Source organism: Lycorma delicatula, chromosome 3, assembly GCF_047948215.1.
Source record: "Lycorma delicatula isolate Av1 chromosome 3, ASM4794821v1, whole genome shotgun sequence".
In the NCBI taxonomy this organism is placed as follows: Eukaryota; Metazoa; Arthropoda; class Insecta; order Hemiptera; family Fulgoridae; genus Lycorma; species Lycorma delicatula.
In genome coordinates this window covers 80,779,232-80,797,475 of record NC_134457.1, presented here as the reverse complement: position 1 = coordinate 80,797,475, position 18,244 = coordinate 80,779,232, and the positions used below count along the sequence as shown (strand labels likewise).

Genomic DNA, 18,244 nt, shown 5'->3' with positions numbered 1-18,244 from the left:
TTGTCTTCCAAGGGTCTCTACTCCTTAAGCCCCTTCAATTAATAAAATTTTTTTCAAAATTTTTTGTACTTTTAGAAAAGATTAAGTAATACTGAGAAAATGACGATGCGCCAGTTCATTTTTTCCACCTAGCTGGACCATGTACATCATTTCAAAAGTCTCAACAAGACAAATTTGGGTACCGATCTGCAAAGTCCTGAGAAAGTTGACACCACTTGAACTAACTTTAGTGACCGGTCTTTCTCACACAATTTCAAGAGAATTATCAGAAGAGATATCACAGCTGTTGGTTAACCAAACTAAATAATAAACTTTCATTGCTACAAAAATGGGCTATTTCATTGAAGAATAATTAAAATTTTATTACAATTTATTTTTTCTTTGATAGTGTGTTTACAAAAATAAACCAATATAAAAATTAAAGTGAATTCTTGAAAAAAAAAAATGTAGGCTACTCATTGAAATCTCAGTTTGGGTAAGTTTTATAATCATTAATAATTTAAAAAAACTATTTTAAAAATATTGGAAATGTCAACTTCAAAACATAGGGGCTAAATATAAAAAATTTATAAAAAATGTAAACTGCAAAGAAGATAAGAAAAACCCCCTTGGAGCACTTATTTAGTGAGTCAAAATGGTATTGCCTTTAACAGGTTTTCTTAATTTTTGAGAAGGTATGACTTTTTTATTATACTCCCTCTATGAATCATGAGATCTTGTCGATAATAATGAATAATGATCTTGTCTATGAATAATGAGATCTTGTCAAGGGGGCTTGAGTGCTCAGTGATACAGAGTAGCTGGACCAAAGGTGCAACCATATCGGCGAGGTGAGGTATCTGTTGAGAGATAAGACTAAGGAATGATTCCTGAAAGAGGGCAGCAACTCTTTAGTTGTTAAGGGTGTAGGTCAGGAGTACTTAAATTGCCACATCAACATCACTCAATCTTCTGAGTACTGCGCAGCTTAATCAGAAATTTCTGAGATTTAGAAATCAACTCGTCGACTGCAAAGCTTACCCTGGAGCAGACATTGATAGTGACCATGATTTCGTGATAATGAAATGTAGATTGGGGTTTAAAAACCTGAAAAAAAGGTGTCTTATGAATCTGTGGAATTTAGAGAAACTTGAGGAAGAGGAGTTAAAGAAGACTTTTGAGGAGGACATAGCAAGAGGTCTGAGTAAAGAAGAATGAGTGAATGTTAAAAAGGAAATTATTAAATTAGCATAAGGCGGAACAAAGAGAACTGATAGAAAACCTTGGATTTCAGACGATATATTGCAGCTGATGGATGAACGTAGAAAATATCAGAATGCTAGTGAAAAAAGTAAAAGGAACTGTCGACAATTAAGAAATACTATAAACAGGAAATGCAAACTAGCGAAAGAAGAGTGGATTAAAGAAAAGTGTTCAGAAGTGGAAAGAAAAATGAATGTTTGTAAAATAGATGGAGCATACAGGAAAGTTGAGGAAAATTTTGGGGTACATAAATTTAAATCTAATAATGTGTTAATCAAAGATGGTACACCGATTTACAGTATGAAAGGAAAAGTTATATGGAGGAAATGAATTAGAAAAAGGTGTTATAGAGGAAGAAGAGGAAGTCGAAGAGGATAAAAGGGGAGAAACAATACTGAGATCTGAATTTAAGAGAGCGTTAAAAGGTTTGAATGGCAGAAAGGCTCCTGGAATAGACAGAATACCTGCAGAATTACTGCGCAGTGCAGGTGAGGAAGCGATTGATACATTATACAAACTGGTGTGTAATATTTATGAAAAGTTCCATCATACTTAAAAAAGAGTGTTACAGTCATGATACCAAAGAAAGCAGGAGCACATACATGTGAAGAATACCGAACAATTAGCTTAACTAGCCATGCATCAAAAATCTTAACTAGAATTTTGTGCAGAATTGAGAGAAGAGTGGAAGAAGTGTTAGGAGAAGATCAATTTGGTTTTATGAAAAGTGTAGGGACAAGAGAAGAAGCAATTTTTAGTGCTCAGATTAATAGTAGAAGGAAGATTAAAGAAAATCAACGTACTTGGCATTTATAGACCTAGAAAAGGCATTCAATAATGTAGACTGGAATAAAATGTTCAGCATTTTGAAAAAATTAGGGTTCAAATACAGAGATAGAAGAACTGTTGCTAACATTTACAGGAACCAAACAGCAACAGTAATAATTGAAGAACATAAGAAAGAAGCTGTAATAAAAAAGGGAGCCTAACAAGGATGTTCCCTATTCCTGTTACTTTTTAATCTTTATATAGAACTAGCAGTTAATGATGTTGAAGAACAAATTTGATCCGGAGTAACAGTACAGGGTAAAAAAATAAAGATACTACGATTTTCTGATGATATAGTAATTCTAGCTAAGAGTAAAAAAGATTTAGAAGAAACAATGAACGATATGGATGAAGCCCTACACATGAACTGTCACATGAAAATAAACAAGAACAAAACGAAAGTAATGAATTGTATTAGAAATAACGAAGGTGGACCACTTAATGTAAAAATATGAAGAAAAAAGATTATGGAAGTAGAAGAATTTTGTTATTTGGGAAGTAGAATTACCTAAGATGGATGAAGCAGGAGTGATATAAATGCCGAATAGCACAGGCAAAACAAGCCTTCAGTCAGAAATATAATTTGTTTACATCAAAAATTAATTTAAACGTCAGGAAAAGATTTTTGAAAGTATATGTTTGGAGCGTAGCTTTATATAGAAATGAAACTTGGGCGATTGCAGTACCTGAGAACAAAAGATTAATAGCATTTGAAATGTGGTGCTACAGGAGAATTTTAAAAATCAGATGGGTGAATAAAGTGACAAATGATGTTGTTGCGGCAAACTGATGAAGAAAGAAGCATGTGGAAAAATATAGTTAAAAGAAGAGACAGACTTAGAGGCCACATATTAAGGCATCCTGAAATAGTCGCTTTAATATTGGAGGGACAGGTAAAAGGAAAAAATTGTGCAATTAGGCAATGTTTGGAATATGTAAAACAAATTGTTAGGGATGTAGGATGTAGCGGGTATACTGAAATAAAATGACTAGCACTAGATAGGGAATCTTGGAGAGCTGCATCAAACCAGTCAAATGACTGAAGACAAAAAAAAACTTTTTTATTAGTACAATACACAAGAAACTTTTTTATTTGCCATAAACATCTACAAAAACACTGTTGTACAAATTTGAGATTTTTAGCACCAGTCCCATCAGAGTTATTTAAAGCCAAAATTTGAACTTTTAAAAAAAGATTAATTTTCGAAAATTTAGGGGTAAGTATGAGGGACAATCAGAAAGTAAGTTACACCCCCTCTATGGATTAAACACATATTTATAAGACAATTTTTTTTTATTGAACAAAAAACTACATATGTTTCAATGTAATCACCAGGTTTTACTAAACACTTTCCATACCTTTGTGACAAGTTCTTCAATTCCACTCTCATAAAAATTTTGTCCAATTTCTTTCAACCATTTAACGAGTGCTTCCTTCAGTTCATCATTATTAGCGAAACGCTCTCCTCCCAGGTCTTGCTTGAGAGGACCAAACAGGTGGTAGTCGGAGGGTGCTAGGTGAGGGCTATAAGGCGGATGAGACCCCACTTCTTTTGCATTAACTCCTTTGTTACATGAGTTGAATGAGGAGTAGCATTGTTGTGAAGAAAAACAATCCCATCCCTCAATTTTCCGGGTCTTCAATCTTTAATGGCTTTTTCAATTTTTTAAAGTCTTAAAAGAATTCGGCATTGATTGTCATAAACTCACTGTAAACAACTCCCTCAGAATCGAAAAAGACTGTCAGCATAACCTTTTGAACATGTGGGGATGTTTTCACTTTTTTTGGCTGTGGCAGATTTTTGAGTCTCCATTCATGTGATGCTCGTTTAGACTCAGGAGTGTAATGAAACACCCAGCTCTCATTCCCTGTGATAATTTATTTCAAAAACTGTGGACCAGTCCTGGAATAACATTGAAGAAAAGAAAGAGCAGATGCAAAGCTTTTATGTTTGTGGTTGTCGGTCAACAGATGTGGCACCCATTGTGCACACATCTTATGGTAACCAAGCTGATCATGAATAATTGCAAACACGCTACCATAACTGATGTTAATTTCACTTGCAATCTCTCTAATTTTAATGCACCGGTTACTCAAGATCATTTCATTAACGCATTCTACGTTACCTGTCGTGTTTGAAGTTGAACGGCACCCAGCACGCAGTTCATCAGTCGCATATGTTCTTCTGTTTTTGAGAATTTGGCAGCATTTTGTGATCATGGGTTGTGACATTGCATTCTTGCCATATACCTCATCAAATTGATGATGAGTTTCACAACAATTGTAATATTTTTCCCACAAAAATTGGACTACAGAATACACATCTATGTGGACAAAACCTCTAGAGGACATGCCATATTGACAACAACAATACACATATAATTAATGTCATACAGAAATGCTGCTGGGGCAATATGAAGGTAACACAACCAGTGCTGCTACCACAAGAACCCTTAAGGGATATATCCCTTCCAGCTCAAGAACATGTCAAGGATGTAACTTATTTTTTGATCCACCTCTCGTAAATCACCATTAATATTATTTATGGTAAAGCTATTAACATATACCTACATATAAACAAATAATTCAAACTGTGTATGCCATCTCTGGCTCTTGAAAAAAGTTACAGAAAGTGAAATTTCACTGTATTTCATGTTCAACTTTATTTGTAATTTTTTCGTAGAAAGAAGAGATATAGATAAATAAACCACTGGACCAGTCTTTTACCTTAGGAAAATATGAATAAATTACTTTTTGTTTCATCCTTCCAGGACCAATAGTTTTTTAATTATGATTTTTTCTGTAAACCCTTATAATAACAAAAATAGGTGTGTGCACCATAACAAAAATGGCCACCACAGGTAAACTGCTTAAGTAGCAAATAAAAAAAAAAAAAAAAAAAACAGTTTTAAGGTACTGCCTGAAACATGTAGGAAACAAGTGGGTAAATTTCAATTTTCTTGGAATTGGTCAAGTAACCAGCTTATGTTTTTTTGGGACACTTCAATTGGATTGATCCTGATTATATATCTTGACATAACACATTTATGGAAGGATATTCATTCATCTAACAATTCTTTTTTAGATTTAATTTACTAAGCATTTGGCACTGTTGGTATTAATACAATTGTTTAAAATAAAGTTCCACTTACCAACAATTTTAAAAGAACATATCCGATAACGTTTGAAGCCGTTACTCCATCATCAGGGATTTCCCAAAAGATGTTAATTCAAATTCAAATGTGTGATTGTATGTAAATTAAAATTGTTACGTTCATAATAGTCGGCTGCCAAGAAATAAAATTAAATTGTATATCACTAAGATTGTACATCATGTTCAAAAGATGTTTGCGACTATAATGAGTATTAGTGCGACTGAGTATTAGAGTGACTATTACGACTATTATGAGCAACTATTATAATAGTCGCAAACATCTTATGAACATGATGTTACGGTCTTATTGATGTACAATTTAATTTTATTTCATGATGACAGACTATTATGGATGTAACAATTTTAATTTAAATATAAATACATTTGAATTTGAATTAACATCTTTTGGGAAATCCCGGATGATGGAATAACAGCTCCAAAAGTACTCACATTATACTTTTACAATTGTTGGTAAGTGGATTTTATTTTATACAATTCTTTTTTAATATAATTTAATCTACAATGTTGGTAGCAGTGGTAGAAAACGGTAGCAATGGTTGTTTTTGAAACTTCAATTAAATGGAATTCTGCAACCCCCTGTTTAATGAAAACAACTTTTAATGATTTACTTGCCTACAGTTTGTTTAATTTTCAGATGACAAATTTGAGGGTAAAAAAATATTAAAAAAATTCTGTAGGAAACATTTGTGTTAATTTTGACCAAATGACATCCTCCTACACATAATAAAAGTATTATTTATCTATTCGGTCATATAAAGTTTTTTTTTGAGAAATAATATTCATTACTTTTTTTTAGTTGATAATTGTACAAGCCACTGGCTCTTTTAAACTTTGAACTTCTTCTGTTAGTATCTAATGAACTAGAGTAGAACAGTTCAATCATCTAATTTTAAATTCTATTATTTTGAGGAATTTTATTTTTGCTGTGATTTTTAATTGATATCAGTAAAACAAACTGTAGAGTAGTGGTAGCATCTCTGTCTTTCATCTGGAAGGCTTTAGGTTTGATTCCTGCTACATTTTCATCTGGTAATTTTAACAGGAGGTTCTCATTACTTTATGTGTCTTCCTTTTCTTTCATGTAACTTATGCTTCCTTTTATTTCATTTTCTTATGAGTGAAAGAAAAGAAAGGTATGTAAAGTAAGGAGAGCTACTTTACTTAAAGTAATAGTCATAATTTATTTTTAAGAAAGTGTATGTAATACAATATTATTTGACATGTTTATATTGTTTTGTATTATATTATTTTTATTGTTTTGTTTTGAATTATTTATGTTATTTGTTTTGTATGTTGTAGATTGGATTGTCTACAGGTTTGTGTTAGACGAAGGCTTGAAAGTATTGATGAAGAGTTCCAAGACTCTGCATTACCATATATTGATTCAAGGCCAGGCAAACTTGGATGCAGAGAGGTTTGATTATTATTGATTCATGGATATTTAACCAAACAAAATGTTAAACTTAAAAGTGGATCACTATTTTACCTATGACTACTCAACTGAAGTTTTTTTACTGACTTTTCATGGAAAAGTATGGTATTACTTTCAGTTGCTTGATGAGATTGAAGGGGGAAATGAATTTTCTTTATATTTTGATGTATGAGGATAATGAAAATACCATTCATGTATGAAATTTTGTGGCTTGAAAATCTCAAAAGTAATATTCATGTATAAATTTTTATGGCTTGAAAATCTCCAAAACTATTTTATCAGTGTCACTGAAATTAAGATATGCTGTAGTAGTGTTTCTGAAGTTGTGCATGTGAGAATTTGATTTAGATTGATTGAGTTGTTCTTGAGTTACGTCCAATTGTTTCAGAAAAATTGAAAATTTTGTGGCTCAGAAATCTTCAAACCATTTGCTCAGTTTCATTTGAATTTAGTTATACTCTTTTAGTACATCTGAAGTTCTGCATGTGAAAATTTGATGAACATTGGTTGAGTCGTTTTTGAGTTACACTTAGTTAAAATCAACAACAGACAACATACCTCAATTTGAGGTTATTTTGATTGTTTTGTGGTGTATTTTTCATATGTTTTTATGCAGTGAGTTACAGTTACGAGTGAGTTGAAATTTGATACTTGTGTGTAGGCTGTATTTGTTAATTGAACTATATGTAGCACATTGTACTCTGAAAATCAGTGTGTTTCTGACTGCGTAACAGTGAGGATGTCAGAAATGAAAAGTCGGTCTTATTCTGGAGAACTGTACAAGAGATTTTTTTACAATGGTTTTTCTGTCATGAAGTAGTTCTATTAACTAGTAAGAGAGTAAGAGAGTAAGAGAGTAAGACTATAGCTTGTGAAGAAGGATTCAGTTCTCACATACAGATATGAGTGTATGAGTTTTGTTAGTAATTATTGCAAACTGGTTGTTGGATAGATAGATAGATGCCAAGATATAGTAGATCTTGGTCTAATCTTATGTTAAACGTTTTAAGATCAAGAACATAAACAATTATTATTTTGTGTTTCTCTTCTAAATTTATTTTATTATTTATGTTAGTCATGTATTTAGTTAAAGTATGGTAAAAGGGTTGACTGCTAATGTGTTTTAAGAACTTGATTCAAGGTAACATTACGATTTTATATCTAGTGCTTTTCATAAAGTATGGTTTCATTTCACTAGGTATGTTAATAAACGAAACTATTGTCATGGGATACTGAAACCTGCACAGTTTTACTAATTATTTATGCCTACAGTAAACAGCTTATAAGATGTACAATTTCAAAATTATGAAAAATCAGACCATTTTTTAAAACCTTTGAAAATAAAGCTTATTAAGAAATTATTCAATAATCCATTGCTGCTGTTTTTTAAGGAATGATCCAGGTGCAATTTGTCATAGTGCTGGCACTGTTAAGGAGCTAGGAAGATGCCATTTAAATTTTTTGGTAAAAAAAATCATTTCTGTTGGTCTGAGGCAACTAATAAACCCTGATGTCTCAATTTATTTTTATGAAGCTATTTGAAAGCCTATTTTTGTAGCAGTCCACCACTCACTACTGAATAGTTGATAAGTATTACTTGTCTGTTCAGGGACTAGTTAAGGAAAACCAAGGAAAGTTGTTAGCAACGTAGCAAAACCTGTTAGTAGGACATTGAAATGGGTAAATATAGCTTCCAGCTCTCACTAGAAAAAGTGTATGTTGGTGTGCAGCTACATCTAAATATGCTAAATAAACTAAATTATTCAGATTAGTGAAGAGTGCATTTTATGTTGAATACTGAATACAAAGTTATATGGAATATTTATTCATTTGTAATTAACCATACGTCAATTGCTATTTTTGAAACCATTGCATCTTGTGAAATAAGGTCACGTTGTTATATATGTTAGTTTCAAAAGATGTTAAAAAAAATACTGTAATGAAAATTTTAGGATTCTGAGAAATTGATAGCCACTTTTCTTGGTTGATTCATATGACATTCCAAAAGTCTCAGATTAATCTAGTGCAGCTTTCTTTATTCAGGGCCTGTAAGCAGCTATATTCTTTTTTGTGTAATGAATGTATCTCTTTTATATAATGTATTTTGTGAATGAATACAATGAATGTATTTTGTGTATGAATGTATTCTTTTTTGTGTGAATGACTGGGCCAGGATGTGTAATTAATTTGATCCAAATAGCAAAATGGTTGTTTGAAATTATATCAAGTTGTTAGCATTAAAATAAACTGGTCAGCCAGATCTGAAACTATGAACTTCCTGCCAGGAAAGCTGGTGTTAACTGTTTATATTTCTCTGACATACAGTAGCTGCTGAAGAGTAGCTTTCTTCTGTGGTTGTGTGGTGTGTCTCTTCCAGATATAATTTTTATAGGTTGGATTTTCTTGTCATAAAATGTTTATACAATATTCCCATACATGAACTTAAAGCTTATGTTTCAAAATAAACCTTTAAAAAAGTCTTAATATAAATTATTTCTTGTAGCAGTAACTCTGGTATGCCTTGGAATAAAGTAATTTTACATATTGTAAATATGCATTATCTTTTTACTTCCGTGTACGAAAAATTGTAATCACGAAAAATTTCGGTTTTCAGATTTCAATGGAAATATCCATTTTGATCATCCCTGAATCCATTTAACTAGTTTTGGCATGATGTCTGTCCGTACGTATGCATGTATGTACCTCGCAAAACTCAAAAATGATTTGCTGTAGAATGTTGAAATTTTGTATTTAAAACTTTTGTAACATCTAATTGTGCACCGCCCCTTTTGATTGCAACTGAATGGGCTAAAAATGTGTCAGACCTCTAAATAAATTTGGATTTTGAACTTTTTCTTAATTGCAGTAATAAGTCCTTGTTGAGAGCTTTTCAATGATATATCATAAGTGGTACTTATTTTCATTCCAGAGTTATAACCAAATAAAATTTTAATTAATAAAATATTTGGATCTACAAGGTACATTGGTTCGAATCTGACTTCATATACTTATATTTTTTAACTTTTTTTTTAATTTGAATATATTGATTTATTAATAATTATTAACCTCTCATTGTAAAACAATTTTTAACAGTAGAAGTTATTAATGAAGTAAAATTTTATGTACTTTTCATTTTAATTCAGAAATTATTTAAATCGGAGGTTAATTAATAATTCAATATATTTAAATTAAAAAAGAAAAGTTAAAAAAATATGTACATGAAGTCAGATTTGAACTGATATGTGTGTGGTTATGAATCCGACATATTCTCACTTATACCACATATCTACTTGAGCGATGTGAAACAAAATTAATATATAAACTGCTGATATGGACACCATAAAAAAATTTGTTGCAATGTTGGTGCCCACCACAATGCAATTGTGTAACTGACTACTTTATTAAAGATTTGGAGGATTGTATCTCACTTTCAAATGAAATAAGTTTAAATGAAGTGCAGCAAAAAATGTGTGTATATGAAATTTAATAGGTGTACAAGGAAGTCATGTGGTTTATTTATTTAGCGTATGGCACCAAAACACAACACCAATTACAATCAAAAATTAAAAACAAAGATTTAACGAATAATTATATGCTACTGATTCTGGAGTTGCCATCAGGAAATCTTCAGGATTCCCTTCATAAGCTGTCCTAGGGCAAACCTCTGTGTTGTGTTTAACAGTTTGATTTTCACCACACTCACAAAGGGGCGTCGGTGTTTTACCCTATTTATAGAGGAAATAGGCGCAACTACCATGCTGAGTTCGTATTCTGTTTAGTGTTGACCATGTCTTACGTGACAAGTCAAAACCCGGCGGCCGTTGAGTAATACATGGGATTTGGTTATTCTGCTTTGTGGTCCATTCTTGATGCCAGGTGTCAGGTTAAATCCGTCCTCTGTGGCAGCAATTGCTGTTTTGATAGGTGGCGTTCTAGATCGAAGGCGGCCATGATTGGCATCCTCAATGTCGTCATGTATTGGTAGGTTTCGATTGCCCATAATCTTCTTGTACTCTCTTACAAGAGCGTTCAAATGGCGCAGGTTTGGGGTTGGTATGTGGCTCAATACCGGGAGCCATTCCACGGGAGTAGACCTGATAACCCCAGCAATCATTCTCATAGTGTTATTAAGTTGAGCATCAATTCTATGAACATAAGGGCTGTTAAGCCACACTGATGCACAATATTCAGCAGCTGAGAAGACCAGGTTCAGAGCTGATGTGCGCAAAGTGGAAGCCGATGCCCCCCATGTTGTTCCACAGAGCTTATGTATAATGTTGTTTCTCGCTTTCAATTTCTCTGCAGTTTTCATTAGGTGCTCCTTAAATGAATCTATCAAGTGTCACGCCTAGGTATTTTGGTGTCTTATTGTGAAAGAGCCATGTATTCTCGAATAGAATTTTAAGCTCCCTATTAGCAAACTTGTTACTCAGATGGAACCATGACACCTCTGTTTTACTAGCATTTGGTTTGAGGTGCCATCTCCAGAATTACCTTCCCAGTTTCTCTAGGTCAGCCATCAGGACCTCCTCCGACTCTTCAAATGATCTACATTTTATTGTTAGCACCCAGTCATCGGCGTAGCCATGCTTTTTAGATCTTGTCTCTGGCATGTCTGCAACATAGAGGCTGAAAAGGAGAGGTGCAAATACTGACCCTTGTGGTAGGCCGTTCTTGAGTTTCATTGGTGAGCTTATATCGGATTCCATGATAACTTGGAACATCCTGTCGTTCAACATGTTATTAAGGAGGCGAGCTGTTAGTTTGTTTGGGATTACACGGAGAACCTCACAAATCATGCCTTCTCTCCAGACAGTGTCATAAAGGGCCGATAAATCAACGAATGCAGCAGAGGTTTTAAGATTTCTTTGGAACCCCGCTTCAGTGTACGTTGTGAGCGAGAGAACTTGGTCGGTGCAACTTCGTTTTGGACTAAAGCCTGCTTGTTCATGTGGTGACCACATCAGATTTTTTAAATTATTATCACTAAATAGGAAAATGATGATGAAATAGTTAATGGATAGATGCATTAACTAACTAATTTAATGCAAGATGTTGTGCCTGTAAACTCATGAATTAACCAAAATTCATTTATTTTGATGGTGCTTTAAATAATAATAACTTAAAACATAATTTACTGCCAATTTTTCATTAAGAAAAATCAGGATATTTAGTTTTAATCAAATTTATATTCTCCATTTTTAATTGTTTAGGAAGTATTAAATATATTATAATAACAATGGTGAACAAAAAATAACTTTTTTTGTCTCAGGAAGAAAAATATGTGATTCTGATAGTATTTTTTTTTCTGAATTCTAATATGATAACTGCTTTTCCCCATCACACAAGGTTTCCAAGAGACAGGCATTTATAATTTGAAACATTTTAATACTTTCTGCATTCTTAACTACACAATATTCAAACATTTCACTCTTGTAGAAAGTAAGAAATAATGATTTTCTGCTATATTTCGCCTGTGGAGCGTCTCTCTTGGTGGTCCAGCAATAATTGACCAACACATTAGGATTCCATTTGCCTTGATACTTCTTTTTCCTAGCTGAAATCTCCTGATGAAAGTGTTCCCCATGCTCATCGCTAGCTGTGCAAAGATTTTCTGGAAAGAAACGTAGGTGCGAATGCAGGAAGTGTACTTTTAACGATTACCAACCCAAATTTTTATAAGGTATTATAACATTGTTGACAATATTACGATAATTTTCTGTCTTTCAATTTCCCAAAAAACTCTGAATAACATTTTTGAATGTTTGCCTAGCTGCTTTCTCCAGTGGATTCAATAGTTACTCAAACTTTTCATCATGCGTTAGTAATCAATCATAATTATGGACCCCCAAATATTCCTTCTTTTAATAGAAGGATTAAACTAATTTTAGGAAGCTTGTTTTAAGTACATGAAACCAGGAATATTGTACATGGCCTTGATGAAATTCTTCATTAATCCTAGTTTCATATGTAACGGAGGTAGACAGACATTTTTAGGATTACACAATGGGCTATATTTCACATTTTTCTGTTCAGGAATGAGTGATTCACATTTAGGTCATTATTTTCTAATGAAATGGTTTTTTCTGTCCCTACTATCCCATTCACAAAAAAACAGGAGTACTTTGTGTAACCAAGCTGCAGACAAAGAATGAGTGCAGTTACCTTGAAATCACTACAAATATTCCATTCATACACTGCATATTGAAGCTTTTCAAATATAAATTTAAAGTTTTCATCTGTTTCATACTAGCAGAGTGACCCACAGTTACTGATGTAAATTTATTGCCATTAGCTGTTAAACTAATTTACAGGAATCAGTGAACAAGCACTATTCTGTTGGGTTGTGTTCATTACAAAATGTCTCCATGAGAGAAGAAATATCATTACAAAACACTAAGCAATTTTCTTCAGAAAAGTAGTCTTTAAATTCAGAATGACAATTACAAGTACATATCTTTATATTCTTTTGAAGAAGATTCTATCCTTTTAGCCGGGAAGCAAGCATTTCAGTCTGTTTTTTTAGATAACTTTAAATCTTGTATGAGATCGTTAGATTTTCTTGATTCAGTAAATGAGGCCCAGATGAACTGCTGTGTTCAAAAGTTGTATCACCAGAATCTGTTTCTTTTTCTTCCTTATTTCCATCAGATTCTGAACTTTCTTCATCTAATGTCGCATGTTATGGAGGCTTTGATTTGGGCAATTCTTCACAGTGTGGAACTGGTCTCATTGCAGCTTGCAAGTTAGGGTACACCACTGTATGTTTTAATTTTGACATAATCCCTTTAATGTTTGTTAAGCAGAAATAACAGTCAAAAGAGTGATCTTTGGATTCTCTCCAAATCATAGGGATAGCAAATGGCATGCAACATGTGCCAGTTTTCCATGCAGTGAGAAGCCTAGAACACGATAAACAACAGATATGTGGGTGAATGCCCTTGTTTGGTTCCCGACTTTACACCCAAAATAAAGTTCATAACACTTTTTTACTAATGGAGTAAGGTTTTGACTTTGGGACTTATGCATCACTTCACTACATACATAACAAAATTCGGTAGAATGATTTAAACAAACTGTAGGCATTTTGTAACTAATGACTAATTAAAAGAAATAAAGTTGTAAATATGTAATACACAATAATTCAGACACACAATGGAGTCACAATGTCGTGTTTACTGGTTCACTGGTCCACTGTCCCACAACTGGCACCATTCTGATGAATGTGTGCTACACTAGATCACGTTTTTACATGGTATTTACATGACTGAACCTGCACAACAATAGCAACACTACCCTTTGAGTTAACTCATTTGGTTCCATCATATTTACAATGTTGTAGAAGCTTTACTTGACAGTGGACAAATGGACGAAAAAATGCTTTTAAATATTTAAAATAAAATAAAAATATCAAAAAAACTGTGGATGATGGAGGAATTCTGAATACATATTTGTAAACAAAATAAAAAACTGCATTAAGTACACCTATTGGTAGTCGTGAGACAAAAACATGTTGACAGTGTAATTATTGTAATTTTGCATAATAATTTTACTTTGTGTTTCAGGTACGATTTGATGTTAGCACTCATGTAGGATTATTTGTTATCGGTACAGATCGACTTAGTATCAATTCACAAAGTAACTTCAGCACTCTGAGAGCAAATGCTTGTTTCTTTAAAGGTTTTTGTTTTATTTATTTGTTACAATTTTTGAAAATAATTTTATATGTATTGATGATTAATTAATGTTTTATGTATAATCTAATTGTTATAGTAAAGTTTTTTAAAGTTAATCTGATATAATTTTTATAATTTCTTTTCTGTTTTCTGTTTCTTTTCTCCAGAAAATCTAGAAACTTTCTTATCTTTCTATTTAATGCTACAGTAATGACCATGAAAATCTTGTAAATTTCCATTCTTAATTTTTTTATTCACTTCCTTGGTAACCCTGTTATTGTAACAGGGTTGCAGTAACAAGAATTGTAATCTTTTATACTGTTTCTCTTTCTTTTATGCTGAAGTCTTTTCACTTTTCATAAGAGAAGCAAAAGTACTAAATGATGTTTCTGGGAAAGCCCTAATATTGGCCCTTAATAAAATTTCCATATTTACAGTGTTCCAATGAGCTTGTGTTATCTAAAGGTAATTTATAATTACTGTCAGGTTTTTATAACTTTTATTTTTTACTACTTTTTGTTCCTGTGCAGGTGAGAATGTAGAATGATTTAGTTAACAGTGGTTCTTATTTGCTGCATCACAGTGGTATATATTTTTTTAAAGTTGCAGCTGACTTTCTTTAGTTATAATTTCAAACCTTCAGGTTCCACTGCTACTCGTCTATGATTGTTTACTTAGGCATTAACTTTATTTACAATTAATCCTAATCATGGCCCTTTCCCCATCATAACCAGAAGACACTCCATTGCATGTAAATTAGAGTAAAGGTACGAAAAAATACAAACATGCAAGGAGTTTAAAAGGAATTTCTTAGTTAAACCTAGAAAAGAGAGGATGAAAGTTGAGGATATTAGAAATACTTGGAGTATGGTGGAAAGGATAGAAGAGTGTAAGATTGAATTAATTTACTTATGAAAATTGATTGAGAAGGTAAAAATTTAAACTTTGAAATATTTAACTTTGTTAAAAGTAACTAAATAACTGACTAATGAAGAGTGGGATAGGAAAGACATTCTAATATATTTTTTTATTTCAAATCATATACAGTGGAAATTTATTTAGTTTGGTGGATTACTGGACCATAAAAAGAAATATCATAAAAAATTGTTATTTTATTTTTTTAAATATTAATATTTTCTGCATTAAATGAATTCAGTAACATGTGAGCATCATTATTTATTTATTACTGGTGTAGAAAAGAAGGGGGTTTGAATAGATTTTTGGTAATTTTTGTCACTTTAAATAAAAAAAAATTAATTTACGCAGTTCCCTTCCCTTTGAAAAGTATTTCCTTTATGAAGATATTCATGGGTATTTGGAATAAAATTTAGTTGATTTGGAATTTTTGGGAGATTGTATGAGGGTGAGTCAAAAATTATCTACACTTCTGGCATAACTCACCTTAAAAGTTGTTATACTACCTTCTGTATATGCTTGCTTAGAGTTGGAATGACTGTGGTCACATGTGCGAAATTTGCTCCTGATTGCTTCATTTGTCCTCCAGCTATCACAGTGTAAACATGTCTGCCCTACTAGCAGTTTGCATGAAGAACAAACAATGAACAATGATCCAATTTCTCAGATTGGAGGGTTTGAAAAGGGGTTGAAATTCATTGTAGAGTTTTATCACAGTATGGGGACAATGCTTTATCATGAAAAAGTATTTTTTTCATATAAACAAGATGCTTAAAAATGGCTAGACAAGTGTGATGCACGAAGAGGGAGCAGGATGCTGTCAACCTCCACCATGGACGACAAGGTTCTGCGAGCTCAAGAGATGGTTCTGTTGAATAGGTGAGTTACCATCGATGAGGTAGCATCTTCTTTGAACATCAGTCATGGTTCTGCTCATAAAATCCACAATGAGGTCGGCATCAGTATGCATGATGGGTACCAAGACAGCTTACTGGAGAACACAAGCTCAAATGTGTTGACATCTGCCAATACTTAACTCAGTTGCTTCAACAAGGAAGATGACACATTTTTAAGCAGAATAGTCATCTATGATGAAATGTGATGCCAGAGCATGGCGTAGAACACCTGGGATCTCTAATGGAGAAAAAATTCAAGATTGAACCATCGGCGGGAAAAAGATTATACTAACTGTTTTATTGAAAACAAATAGGCTTTACTGGAAGACTTCATGGAAAACAGAATTATGATCAACTTGGTGAAATGTTGGAAAACAAGCTAAAGCCAGCAATTTGCAACAAACACTGAGGTTTATTGTTGAAGAAAGTGTTGTTGTTGCAAGACAACTCTTGCCTGCACATGTTTTGCTACACCATTCAAACCATCAGTAAGTTGAATTTTGAGATACTGGAACATCCTCCTACAGCCAGATCTTGCTTCCTGTGATTTTCATCTCCTCAGGGATGCTTTGCAAGGTTGTCAATTTTCCACAGACTTATATGTGAAGGAAACTGTGCAAAAGTGGATTCATGACATCTGAAAATCTTCTTCTTGAAAGGAATACCCAAGCTTTGTGGATCATTGGACCAAGTGCAATGACAAGGAAGGTGACTATGTGAAAAAAAGATGTACGTGTTGAATCCCTACCTTTGTGTAAATAAACTGTACAACTAAAACTGTACAAATTGTTGACTTGCCCTTGTAACAAGATGATTATAAGATTTAGTTGAAGGGTTATATAAAATTTGCAATTTTTAAATCAGCATGTTATTAGTTTTGAAGTCCTTTATAAAATTCCCAGCAAACCGCTTTTTAACTTTAACTGTTTTCCTGATTATTATAGTAAACAATTAACAAAAAATAACATGGTGGTATATTTGATAAATTTAATGTAGAGATGAGTAGTGGTTTTAAGAATACATTTATACTTTTTGTAAAAATCTTTTGAGTTGCAGCAGTGTGCCAAACTCAGCCACTTAGTATAGTAAAATGTGTAACAAAGTTATTATGTAGAAAAAGAAAATATTAAGTAAAAAAAATTAATGAAGTTATTAAGTAAAAAAGAAGATATATTTTAAGTAAGAGTTTTCAAAGGTAAAGATTTGATTCACAATTAAATTGATATGGAAAAGGAGTTTTTTTAATTTAATAACTATTTATGCTAGGAATTTATATGGCTTTTAAGATTTAAATACCAGTTTTTGATTTATGTTTTTGTAAAATTTAATTGTTTATGTTTTCAATTTTTTAACTGATTAAGGTTAGTTGCTTTCAATGAAGTTTGGCTTTTTCTAGTTTGCTGCATGATGTGGGGCTTGTGTGTTGTTATGAGCCTCTTAAATATTTTTCTGTGAGACATTTATTGTCAGATCAGTTATTAATTTAACTTTTAGTAACTTTTGTTGAAATAGACATTCTAATGTTGAAAGAAAGTAGAGGAAAAAATCTTTCTACAGTAAGAGAGGCTGAACCGACATCTAAACTGAAAGAATGTTCTAGATAAAAGTAATGAAATTTTTATTGACTTTATTTTTGTTCTGTATTAATGCCAAGTAATCTACAAATTCAATTTGGGTGAATCAAGACTATTTGTCTTTCAAGTTTTGAGACCTAACTCAGGTTCTCCATCAAAAATTAGGGGGGACATCATTTCGGGAGATTTTTATACATTGGGAGCCATCCAGAGGGGGTAGACATTTAAAAATAGATACCTAATGCCAGAAATTGATATAAGATTAGTATATGCTCATATATATTTGTAAAGTGGCTCGAGTTCTGTCAATTCACGCAACTTCAAAAAGAGAGAAAGAGAGATGGTGGAGTGAGAGAAAGGGGTGGATAAAAATACACCCATCTGAACTGGTAGATTACTCCATTGACCATCAACTTGTTAAAATACATTTTCATAGGAAAATGTAGAAAAAACTTTATGTAGAATGGGGTAGCCTGGTATACTTCTGTATAAGTTCTTTGAGTGT

General features: G+C 32.5%; 1 protein-coding gene across 3 annotated transcripts in view; it reads left to right on the top strand.

Moving 5' to 3' along the window:
• LOC142321729 (E3 ubiquitin-protein ligase RNF123-like) overlaps nt 1-18,244 on the top strand; it is a 127,231-nt gene that overhangs the window by 8,275 nt on the left and 100,712 nt on the right. For all 3 annotated transcript variants that reach the window (XM_075360051.1, XM_075360050.1, XM_075360049.1), the window contains exons 3-4: nt 6,546-6,660; nt 14,244-14,358. In XM_075360051.1, coding sequence (XP_075216166.1) covers nt 6,546-6,660; nt 14,244-14,358 — 230 coding nt within the window. The remainder of the gene's footprint in view (nt 1-6,545; nt 6,661-14,243; nt 14,359-18,244) is intronic.